The sequence below is a fragment of the Melospiza melodia genome, chromosome Z, assembly GCF_035770615.1.
Source record: "Melospiza melodia melodia isolate bMelMel2 chromosome Z, bMelMel2.pri, whole genome shotgun sequence".
Lineage (NCBI taxonomy): Eukaryota > Metazoa > Chordata > Aves > Passeriformes > Passerellidae > Melospiza > Melospiza melodia.
In genome coordinates, this window is record NC_086226.1 from 43,724,118 (window position 1) to 43,736,917 (window position 12,800).

At 43.3% G+C, this 12,800-nt stretch overlaps 1 protein-coding gene across 1 annotated transcript in view; it reads right to left on the minus strand.

Annotated features, from left to right (window-relative positions):
* PGM5 (phosphoglucomutase 5) overlaps positions 1 to 12,073 on the minus strand; it is a 68,643-nt gene extending 56,570 nt beyond the window's left edge. Inside the window, exons 1-3 of the mRNA XM_063181332.1 lie at positions 11,813 to 12,073; positions 5,247 to 5,409; positions 2,515 to 2,661 (exon numbers count right to left, since the gene is read on the minus strand). Of these exons, the coding sequence (XP_063037402.1) occupies positions 2,515 to 2,661; positions 5,247 to 5,409; positions 11,813 to 12,073 (571 nt within the window). The remainder of the gene's footprint in view (positions 1 to 2,514; positions 2,662 to 5,246; positions 5,410 to 11,812) is intronic.
* Positions 12,074 to 12,800: the final 727 nt, after the last annotated feature.

Sequence of the window (12,800 nt, forward strand, 5' to 3'; positions counted from 1 at the left end):
TAGAAGATGTGATTGGAAAATGATTTTTTTTTCTTAGAAAAACATACAGAAAACCTGAAAATATTTGTATGCACTTTTATACATATTTGGGGGAGAGGAGTGTCTCTTTTTGTTTGCCTAAAAAAGCCAAACATGTTCTTTACAATAAAATAAAATACCCCAGTGAAATCCAAATTTAAAGACTTTTTTTTAAATGAAAAATTTTATTTCTCAAAATGTAAATTGTCTCAAAATTTGAAGTTTGGGTGAAAAACAAAATGGCTTTAATTTTAGGGCATCAGGAATGCAGAAAGTTCTTGAGGCTGCATAGAGTTTTACAGTATTTGAAATATATGAAATATACACTAATTTTGAAATACTTATCAGGACCCCTACATTTGTTTTTGACTCCTTCAAGAAAACAGCTTTGTTAAATAATTTTAAATCAATTGTAAGCATAAAAGTATTCACTATGCCTAAAATTAAAAACGTGCTTAAGCAATCCCTTTACATTTGGAGTCGCTGGATGTAGAAATCCCATAACTTTTCAGAAAGTGTGAACAAAAATGAATAAACTGAGAGTCTCACTTACTCTTTTATCAATTAGTCTTCAATAAGGAAACCATTCCTAGACCAAAAAGGTTTGTGTTTTGTGTTTAACTACTAGCAAGCATACATTTAGCAAAGATATTTGGCTGAAAGAGGAGGCTGAATGCACTTAAAAGTCTGTAACTCAGAGTCCTGAAATGCAAAACAAACATAACGCTTACCTATAAATGCACACAGCATTGGAGACAAGCAAAAGGAGCTGGAAACCATGGTGCATTTAGAAAACTACAACCTAACTGCAATCCCGGAAACATGGGACATGAGGTTCATGACTGGAGCACTGCAGCTGAGGGCTGCAAGCCTTTCAGAAGAGACAGGCTGGGTCTTTTCAGACAGACAGGAGGGGTGGTGGGAGGTATTGTGCTCAATGTTAAAGAAGGGTCAGATTGTCAAGAGCTGCCTCTGATAAACAGCCATAAACAGACTGAGACCCTGTGGGTGAAAATCAATGAGCAGATCAACATAGGGCTCTGTGGTTGGCCACCTGACATGGGGAGTCTCTTGATGAGACCTTTTGCTTTATTAAAAAAAACCCAAACTCTACCCCCATTGGCAACCTCAAACTTCACTGCAATCTCTCCTCCAGGTTTCCTAGGACTGTGGCTAGCTGTTAGAATACTTCCAGCAGCTGCTTTGATCTTTCAGATGATATATGATAGACCAGCGTCATCTATCTAGCCTTCTTAAAGGTTTTTGACACTGTACCACATGGCATCACATCCAATATCTCTGAATTGCAGAGACATCTGATGACATCTGATCTGATGGATGGACTATTCAATGGAAAAGCAGTTTGCTGGGTGGACACAGTCAGATTGTTGTGGTCAATGACTCTATGTCCAGGTGGAGACCAGTGAGGAGTGAGTTCCCTCAAGGCTCTTGGTCTTCGGACCAGTCAGTACCCTTCAATAACTTCACCAATGACATCAGCACTGACACTGAGTGATCCTTCAGCAGGTTTGCAGATGACAAAGCTGAGCAGTGCAGCTGACATAACAGAAGAAGGAAAGGAACAAGCTTGAGAAGTGGATTTGTGAGAATCTCCTGAGGCTGCACAAGTCCAAGCAGGAAGCACTGCACCTGGGTCAGGGCAGTTCCAGACACAGGCACAGACTGGGAGAAGAACTCACCAAGAGCAGCCCTGCAGAGAAGGACTTGAGGGCTCTTGGGAATGAAAAGCTGGGCATGATCCACAGCCCAGAGAGCCACACGTGTCCTGGGCTGCATCCAGAGCAGGGTGGGCAGCAGGGCAGGGAGGGGATTCTGCCCCTCTGCTCTGCTGAGACCCCACCTGCAGGGCTGCATCAGCTCTGGGGTTCTCAGTACCAGAAAGACATGGACCTGTTGGAGCAAGCCCAAGGGAGTGCCACAAAGATGATCAGAGGGATGGAGAACCACTCCTAAGAGGACAGGCTGAGAGATCTGGGATTGTTCAGCATGGAGAGGTTCTGAAGAGACTTACCGCTGCCTTCCAGTACCGAAAAGGCAGCTGAGAATTTTGAAACAGGCAAACCATGTTATGACAAGGGGGAGGGTTTTAAAGTGAAGGAGAAGGGATTTAGATTAGACTTTAGGAAAAAATTCTTTACTGTGAGGGTTGTGATGTACTTGAAGAGGTTGCCCAAAGAAGCTGATGGACGCCCCATACCTGGACATGTTCAAGGCAAGGTTGGATGGGACTCTGAGCAACCTGGTCTAATGAAAGGTCTCCCAGCCCATGACAGCACAGTTGGAACAAGATGATTCTGAAGGTACTTTCCACCACAAACCATTTTATGATTCTTTACAGTCTCTTATTTTGGTAACTTTTAGTAAGGTATCTTGAAGAACTGAAGTTCTGCTTATATAATTACCCATTATAATTCTGCAGTAATACTAATATTTAGACTCAATGGATTTAGCATGAGTAAAAGCACACATGGATACCTCGGAAAGGTTTGAATTTGTTCTCCAGATCAAATTCTTGTCTTCCTAGGCGTGATAAATCCACTCTGAGATCAGGACAAATTGCATATTCCTCCAAGGTTTTGCTGATTTGATAGATTTTTTCTGAAACTATATCTGGAGCAGGTCCTATAACAGAAAATAATGTGATGGGTCATTTCTTTTAAATGAGGATTTCCTATTTTAAAAATGACTGCTATAGCAAACATTTTTCTGAATATATTTGAGTTACTGTGGAATAAAAAAACAAAGTACTGCAGTAAATAAAGTCTGTTCTTTCCCTACAACACAGGTTTAAAACATTTTTCAAAAAAATAAAACATGGAAATACACTGCATTACTCACAACATTTTGATTGACATAGAGTAAGTTATCCAGGGGCAAGAAAGATGAGGTAACCACAGTCCTATTTGTTTGGGCTTATTGGTCAAGGACTGCCTTTTTTCACTCTGCAAGGAATCTCAACATAGCTATCAAAGGAAACCTGCTCTTCAGCAGCACGTTCTGGTGTTTCATAGACTTTCTGCAAATGCACACCTGTGAAGATCAGATAGCTTGGTGTTCCGCATTATTTCATTAGAAAAAAATACTGTTTTTAGAAATCTTACCCATTTAACAGTGGTGCTGTGTTACAGTTTTCCTCCACTACCTGAATGAAGCTTATCTTTGTTGGAATTCAAAATGCCTTAATTGCTTAACAATTAGCAATTACGACCTGGATTGGTTATGTCATTCAGAAAGAAGAAACATCTTTTGAGTTACTTTGACTGCTACAGCCTGAAAGATGGCTTTATTTTCAAAGATTTACTGTCAAATAAATTAAAGCTGCCAGCTTGATGTGAAAATTACTAGATGAACTATGCCATATGCAGTGAAAAGGTTGAGTCCGAGCTGCAACTGAGTATGAATTGCAGTAAGTCCCTTTCTGGCTTATCTGACCCTGCACAGCTTATATTAAAGCTACACTTCTACTCTAAAAATTATATGTTTTATTCCCTCTGTTGTGTTCTCTCTCCTCATCCAAAATGTCTTTGAGGGCTTTTTCAGTACGAACTTTCCATTTGTCTTGCAATGCTGCTATATGCAGTGCATTGCCATGTAAAGTAGTGTCTTCCATCTCAGATGCAGTGCACCAGATGGCCCAAATCACTACAACAAAAACCAGCCACTAAACTCTTCATTTAGCTTCCAAAATGACTTCTTACTTGTCTCCATTCATTTAGCTTCCAAAATTGAATATTACTTATCTAATCCAAACCCATCCAAAGGGTGAGGATGTCATTAGCTATAGATCTTCCTTGATAGATGGATGTATTGTCTACTGATATTTCCAGCTAAGGAGATCCCACAGGTCACTCTACATTGTCTTCTACACCTACAGAGACAAGTCATTTCTGCTTGACATGGATCTGCGAAATAGACTGAGCAAGAATATAGAGTAACAATAACCTTCCCTAGGAGCTTGTTGCTGTGCTTAAACACTGTCTTCAAGTTCAAACACCCTGCCTAATACTTAACCCACATTTTCTCAGCTGGAACTTAAACCAACTACTTTTCATTATGGCCCAGCTGATTAACATAAATAATTAAACCTTGTGACGTGTGTTTGAGGACTGTTTCATACATAAAGCTTACTAGTCTTTTTGAATTCTCTTTAAGGCAAAGCACACTAGACTCCAGCTGTTACCCATTTATCAAGCAGATTTTAGATGCATGTGGTGTTTTAAAGTTCATAGAGTGCTAATTCATCTAATGGTTCAGCTCTAGTATATGTATGCTGTGACCCTGGCTTTCCTACTGGCTGACCTGACATAGTCCCTGTAATCCCTCTGGGATTCAAGCCTATTCTGTTTATAAAATCACACTCATTTAACCCTGCATATTTTTCAATTACACAAGAGAGAAGGGAGAAAGCCCCCCATCTCAAGTTCTCCCACCTTCAAAATAGGGAAAGAAACATTATTTAAGCACTTTCAGTTCATTTTTTTTTCAGATGGAAAGCACTCTACATGTGTGAGATATACAAGGTGTCAGCAACCTCACATAATGTTATGTAAGTGTACACAAATCTGTAATGTAAACCATACAGAACCTATAACATATACAGGTAAATTAGAACCCGTAACAACATAATTTGTTAGCTGTCAATTTCGGAAAACAAGACTTTAGCTATACACAAAAATTCCCTTATTCATTGTTGGAATGACAGTGGTAAAATGGTACTACTCCCTACCTGGATAAGTTACTTCCTGGGTAAACATAAGAAGTTTCTCGTGTGCTTTCTTCCACACAAGACAATGAGTCACACTGCTTACAGTACTTCTGAAATTACACGCTTTAAAGTAAATGCCAACACGAGCAACACAGAAATATGAAGAAAACAGAACGCCCTCATAGGCATCTTTACAAAAGGATCAGAATTGTTACAGTAATCTGGATGCCTACATAAATGACTGCAAAAACCAGACAGCAAGTTATTTATAGAAATCTTACAGCTACTCCAAAGGCTTCAATGAACACTTAATGCTTATTTTTCAGACCCATGTACACAAATACACTTATATTATTTAAAGAAAAAGAGATGCCTACATCCTTCACAGTTTTAAGAGAGTAAATAAAAACCACATAATTACAGACAGCTAGTCATCCTCACAAGCCATTTCCAGGATACCAAGATGCAATGTTGTAGTGTCTTTTTTTTAAAAAAACCATACCTCCATTGGAAACTTCAAACTTGACTCCAAATTCTCCTCCAGGTCCCCCAGGACTGTGGCTAGCTGTTAGGATAATTCCACCAGCGGCTTTGATCTTTCGGATGATACATGAAACAGCAGGTGTGGATAAGATCCCATTCTGTCCAATAACCAATCTGCCAATCTACATGGGAAAAACAAGCCAAAGTAGTCTGAGCAGTACTACATTTTTGAAAATTAGTATATAAATACACACACAATAGGAATATATATACAGGATAGAAATGGTAAAGTCTTGGTACAGAACATACTCTTTTGCAGAGAAATATCCATGAGTTGGTTGCATGCTAACCTGGAGCACTGACAAAAAATACTGTAACCTGGCACATTTAACCCCAGTGGCCTGGATGTGACAGTACAGCAAGCAAACAGCAGTGACAAGGATTTGCAAAGCTCCCAAGCACAACACTAGGCTATCATCCTGCTACCAAAACTTGCCAGGCAACCCCACAAGTCAGCAAATCCTCTCAGATATTAGTACAGTTCAGGGCTGACCCCGTGGATGCATTTGCAGGGCTGGGACTTTAACAGAAAGAGAATAGAAAGCAAATTGCCTTTCACAGAGCAGCCTTTCCGTGTAATCACAAGTACCGCTCCACATTAGGACCTACAGAATCTTGTAGTTACACTTCCATTGCATGACAGCCTTGGATGTCCTGCCCCACAGAAAGCATTGCTCCTCCTTCAGCTATCAATGGCTCTTTGGCTATTCCAAATGAATAGTTTCCCAGGGCACAGCTGAGCAGGGGAAGTTCCCACCAGTCTTAAAATAAAAAAAAAAACCCTTTCAGGCGGTGTTATTAAACACTGACTCAATGTGCTTGGTATTATATGCAGTTCCACTGCAAGGTTCCAATTTCAAAACCATGCCTTCATCCCCTACGCAGATACTACAGTTTCAGTTTAACATAAATAACCTAGGAGCCAACAAGAAATGTATTTACAAAGAAATACAAGAGAGTTCCAAATGCTGGGGAACGCAAAAGGAAGATGCAAAAAGCAAGGGTAGAAGGAGAGGTTAAGTGTTACAGATGAGAATTGAGGCAGCTGCACAAGGAGCTTGAAAGGATATTGTTGAAGTCTGGACTTTCTTAATAACATCAATATTGAAAAAAATCAAATAAACCCCTATCATCACCACCACCACTACCGAGCAGTAGTTTGGGAAGGGGCAGGGCTGTTAGAGTCAGCAGAGGGAAAGGCAGAACACCAAATCCCTTTCACTCCCCATCTGAAAGCAGACTGAACTTCAGAGTTCATTCTCTAATTTGAAGGAGATTTGACAGCTCCACAGTCTGTTCAGCAAAGCAACAGCACAGGAGGTGTCACTACCTGCCTCCTGTCCATATGGAGCTGTTCCTTCGTATACAGATGACCTTCTCTGGGCACTCACAAGAGGACCTTAATGGTTACTTAAAAGTGTGGGTTCAAATAATTTCAGAAGAGCAAAGGATTAGGAGATTATTATTAATGATGGTTTTGTACGGTATTTTGATTTCAAAAATAAAGACTACAAAGAACTTATCAACTTGTACCATAAATTACTTTTTTGATAATTCTCACCAATCACAAACTATGTCTAACCGTTCCTCTTTCAGTAAGAACCACAGGATCTGCTTTTGAATTTTAAAAAACGTGCAGAAAATGCACTCTTCTGAGATTTCTACCTCAAGCTCTGATGAAAGAATAATTGTTTGTCTACCTGCTTCTCTTTTCAGAGTTTTTGCAGATAATTCTGAAGCCTATGGAATGTTGCTAGAAAACAGGAGAGCTAATACGTTAAGAAACAAACAAAATATTACTGTGCAAAGAAAACTATTATTTTAAAAACCTTGAAATTATTTGTTTTGAATATTGTTCCTCCCTTTTTTTAAACTATGAAGCACGTAGAAAGCTAGAGCAATGACTCAATCTTCCAAATACAGCTGTCAGAATGGGTTGCCAGCTCTTAAAACAGTATTGTGTATGAGTAAACAAAAGGAATATGACAGCAATAACGCTTTACAAAACGCTTGAAAACCACAATCTGAATCTATCCGGAGGCACTCAAGTATAAACATATTTACACTTGCATGCAGGCTTGTTACAAACATGGTTTTGGTATTTCTAAATCTAAAGTAGTGAGTTTTAAGTTTTTGTCCTCAGGCACATAACTGTATTTTTCAAACTTAGTAGAATCCTTAAATTATTCAGAATGCACAAATTACCTATGACTATCTCTGCTATATTTAATTTCTTCCCATTCAGCAGATGTCGCATAAACCAGTTTTCCCATTTTTCTGGATGCCAAATATTAATATAAATATGAGTCATTTGATTTGCCTTAAGCACTTGTAATGAGGCTACTATTCCTATACTACTTTGAAATATTATTTATTATGCTAATTTCTGTACTATAGAAATATTGCTATATTTAGCATTCTAAATTAAGGATCCTACAAATCAAATTACATAAATGATACAATAGTATTTTATCTGCAGGGACTACAATAAAGTTTCACGTTTTATTAAGGCCATCAGGGCTTCTACAAAACTCCCTCAAGACAGTGCAGACCTTAGAGGTATAAATGTGCTATCCATCTTCCTTTGCTGTTTCAATTTTGGTGGCAGGAATGCACAAAGTCATCTTCTCAGAAACTCTTCATTTTGAATCAAATGCTAAACTAGCATTAAATTATTTCTTTAATTAATTTAATTAATACCTGTTTTTACAGACTTCTCACAATCTGAACTAAAACGGTTACCAAACTGTACCCACATACTGGGTCACAATTAAAGTTCCAGTAATATCCTTCTGAAAATCTTGGACAATTTCATAGTATGGAAAGATTATCTCTGGAATTCAAAAACTTGCATGGCTACAAGATCACAGGCATGTAATATCTCTTCTATTACTGCATCCCTATGCCACATTCTATTTTGTTCCCGTACTTTAGTAACAACAGCAGAAACAAAGATTCTCAGCAAACAGTTACAGCTGAAAGAATAAAGTACCCTAACAAGTACTTTACAGGAACATTTTTATGCAATATTACCACTTGCAGCTGTGCCTTTTCGGACAATTCGGCTGATTACTATGGAGTCACTTAATGTTTTTTTTTAATTATTTTTCCCAGTAATCTCTCACATGCCTCAACCAATTTTACTTCAAAGAACATGAAGCAAGTACGTTATATCCTTTGGGCTGTGCCTTCCTGTATTTTACTAGTATCTTTAGGATACTATAGTAAAATTCAGGAATATGAACCCCACACTCAGTGTAGAAGCAAATAAATATCACACAGACCCAGGGAGGGAGGGAAGATTTGCATGAAAGGCCATGGAAAATAAAACTAACATGGTATTACATAGGAGACAACCAGAAAACTCAACTCTGCCATCTCACACTTCTGCAGCATTACTAGCAATACCCTGCAGTCTCTCTAGCACGTTGTCATGACTTTCCACATTCAGAGTAACGACACTGCCTTCTGATCCACCACTGAGAGTCACAAATAACAGCTTCTTGTTTAAACGTATCCTAAACCTTCCATTAAAAATTAGACACTCCATCCAGTTGGTCTAATGGAATATTTCCATCATACATAGAGGAATTGTATTGCACTGCTACTGGCACGACACAGGTGAAAAGGGAAATAGACCCTCAAATACTCTCCTAGCACCTCTACTTTGTCAAACTGATTGTTGCAGCCCAGAATGGTACAGGCCCTCTGTCTGCCCTTCCTCACAGTCCCCCACCTTCCCATGATGTGCATCCCTTACCCAGCAGTGTTTCTACCATCCCAGCTGTGTGCCCACTGAGGGTAACCCTGGCTGGTCACCCTCAGCTCTGATCAGCAGTTGGTGGCACATGGCAGCTGCAGAGCACGGGCCAGCCTGTAGCTGTGCAGGCTGCAGCAGTGGTGCATGCACCTGCAGCCCGGAGCTGGAGGGCATGAGCCAGCAGCACCAAGGAGGAGTAGAAGGCAGGCCAAGCACTGGCAGCTGACTGAGCAGGGGACCTCATCTCATTCCTTGTACTGGAGCCCATGCCAACCGTGCTAGGCTGTTAGCACACAGGGAATGTGGGATGAGTCACCAAGTTAGAACAAGAGGAACCTAGCAACTCTAAAGGGCAATCCATTTACAGATGATAATAGAAAATCGCCTTTATTTTTGTACTCAGCCAGCACAACTAGCCATGGCTCTCAGTATGTGTCTTCCAGCAAGGAGATTAAAGTTCAGTTTATCAGCACTGCTGGCACTCAGGACAGCTGAACATTTTCAGTGCACCTTTCAAGCCTTCCCCACGTTTCATCTGATCCAGCCTACATCAATTCACTTCTTTCCCTGTGATACCAGCTACATGCTTTCTCATGACATTAACCTCATCCAAAGGGATGGATCTTTGCTCACATGAGTCTCTTCCTCTGCCCCTATTTATATAGCACAGCACTAAACAATGCTATCAAGGAGATTTAGATATTTTCCCAGCAGGTGTATCTTAACAGCCAAAAAATAAAACATACAACTAGTACTAATGAAGTAAATGTGAAACTTATGCATTTACATTGTACTTGAGAGAAACAGAGGTGAAGATGACCAGGGTGAAGATGTTAAAGAGGGAACAGAGCATTAGAACATGGAAATGGGAAGCCTTTTCAATAGCTCCCTACCAGCTAGGCTGCTGAATTTTCGAGGACTGTGTCATTAGCAAGAGAATCATACATGAATTCAGGTATTTGTGAGAACTGTGAGCAGAAGCGTTAGGGGTTTGGCTTCAGAAAGCACTAGGGAGAAACTGTGTTTCTAAGAAACTTGCAGTAACTAAGAAAGGGGAAAGAGCATTACTACAGCAAGGTGTCAGAATCACCTCAAACTGGAAATTTCCTGAGGTCAGAAAGATATTCCAGCACGATGAGGAATGTGACAGAAGCAGTAGGAAGGAGGCAGGCTGACAGGAAAAATTAGTCAGCATAACTTGGACGAGAAGCCCCTGCCCCTCTAAATCCCAAATTTCTTCAGCACCTCAGTTCTTGTGGCCACTCAGCACTGAAACCCATTCTTGTAGTTCCTACCAGCATGTGAGGCCCTCAGCCTCTGCAGGGCAGCTCTTGCTTCAGCTGTTGCTGCACCTTACCCCACCTGGCCAACAGGTGCAATTCCATCCATGACACTGTCTCCACTGGGCCACAAGGGCAATGGGGCTAGGGAGCAGCACTCCTCCATGTGCTTCCCACCTTCCTTGCAACACACCAGTCCCCTCCTCTGCCCTGCACTCACTCCCTGCACGCTCCCTCCCCTGACACTGCAGATGGAACCGCTGTGCTGGTCTCACCACTGTCCCCACTTACAACAGTGTCCCCACAGAGCCCTGCCACACCCTGGGCCACATAAACCCTGGCCTCTCACAAGTCCCTACATAACAGTGATTTTGACAGTAAGTAGGTAGTACAGTATGTAACATAGTCTCTGAAATCTTTAGGCATCACTGAACATCTGGTTGATATTATCACCATGTTGAGAACATACTTTTGAAGTAAATTTAAAATACTCATTATTCATACAAGGCTGGTTGGTCTTGTATGTGACAGCAAATCAGCAGGGAAAATTCAAGCACATATGGAGATTAATTTCAAAATTGAAAGAACTTTTGAAAGGAATGCCTTTTGAATAAAAAAATCCCTATTAAAAAAAAACCCTACAGAATTATATCACTCCTTCTGCCAAACCTAGAGGATCAGTCTAGGCATCATAACAAGAGATAGCAGTTTCAACTCTGCTTTGAAGTAGGAACTTCAAGCCTGGATTATGCAGTGTTTCCAGCTTTCTGTCCATACACATCCACACATGAATGTGTATATACAGAAATATCTCTTCTCCACATGCTCAGAAGAGATAAGTTCTCTCTTCTTCTAGCAAAAGACAAAAGTTCTCTTCGTGGGTTCTTTCCTACATTCAAAACTGCACCAAAAAATTTGTATCCCGTCTGACCAGAGGTTTCTGCCACTGGTGTCCTCCTGCATTTTATAATTTGTCAGCAAGTGACCAAGAGGAGAGAACCGTTCTTTTCCTAAGGCTGCGGGTAAAATGCTGAATTCCTCTTCCTTCAACAGTACCATTTTCCTCTAAAACATCCTGAGCAGCAGGTGCTTGTTCGATACCTTTGTTTCCCGCGTACTTAGTTTTAACTCTGCTACATTTTCTCCTGCAGAGTGCCCCTATGTTTCAGCTCCCATGCCTTCCTCCTTCTAAGAGAAGGGGCGAAACAGCAGGGCACGGCCGGCAGTCTCCAGCGGCTGCCACCCCGCCGATGGAGCCAGCGCCTGTCCCAGGCCGGGCGGCGCAGCCCGGGGCAGGTGCGGGGCTGGCGGCGGCCCCGGCGGCGCGCAGCGCTGGCACACAGCCCCAGGCGGCTCCTCCGCCTTTATCCGTGCCCCGGGCGCTCTCCGGGAGATGGCACCGGCGGGCAGGGCGCGGGCGCCGCTGCCAGGGACGGGGAGCAGGGGCACCCGCGGGGCGGCGGGAAGGGCGAGGGCACAGCTTACCCCGTTGGCCGCGGCCATCTGAACGACGATCTCGATGGCGGTCTTGCTGAAGTACCTGCCGTCGCTGCCCACCACCATGGTGCAGCCCTGCCGGTCGCGGAGGTCCACGGAGGAGAGGAGGCTCTGCACGAAGTTGGGCAGGTAGTTGCGCTGGCCCTCGAAGAGCGCCGTGGGCCGCCGCAGGCCCCCTCCGCCCGTGGGGCGCTGGTCCTCGTAGGGCGCCGTCTGCACGGTGAGCACGGGGATGGGGGTCCGCTCCATGGCGGCTGCGCTGGCCAGCGGCGGCCCCGGCGCACGCTGCCGAGCCGGCCGTGCGGAGCCCAGAGGCGCTCCCGGGCGGCCCCGGCGCGGCGGGGGAGCCGGGGCGGGCTCGGGGGCCGCGCCGCCCCTTCCCCGCCCGCCCCGCCGGGGGCCCCGCCGGCGCCGCGCCGCCCGGCAAGGCGCCCGGGGCTCGCTGCCATCTGCGTGCGGCGGCCCCGGCCAAAAATAACCCTGGAAAGCGAAGCCGAGAGCCGCGGGCTCCTGCCAGCGATGTAACTGGAGGCAGCGAGGAGCGGGCGAGCCAGCGCTGCACACTTGCTCGGGGGGATCACGGTCTGTCAGCGCCGGGGCCCCCGCCGGCACCGGGCACCCTGGGCACGAAGGCAGCGCCTCCCTGGCCACACGGAGCGCAGCATCCCGGCAGGGTGAGGCCGTGGAACTGCCCCAGGCAAGGGAACAGCGCAGCAGGCAATTAGAGAACGAACAAAGAGAATCGAGTTTTTTCTTTCTCTATTGCTCAAAAGCAATGTTTTTGTATAGTAAGTAAACTGAAGGAGGGGCTTGCTTACTAACTGTGCTAGTTTTTCTCTCCATGCTCATTGTAAAGCCAACCATGAAGGTGCCTTTCCCTATGCTAAACCAAGGCATTTCATACAGATGTATGGTAAAGCTTAGTTCATTGGCATGGGTTCATTCTGCTTAAATGAAATGCAGAGGTGGTGGCACT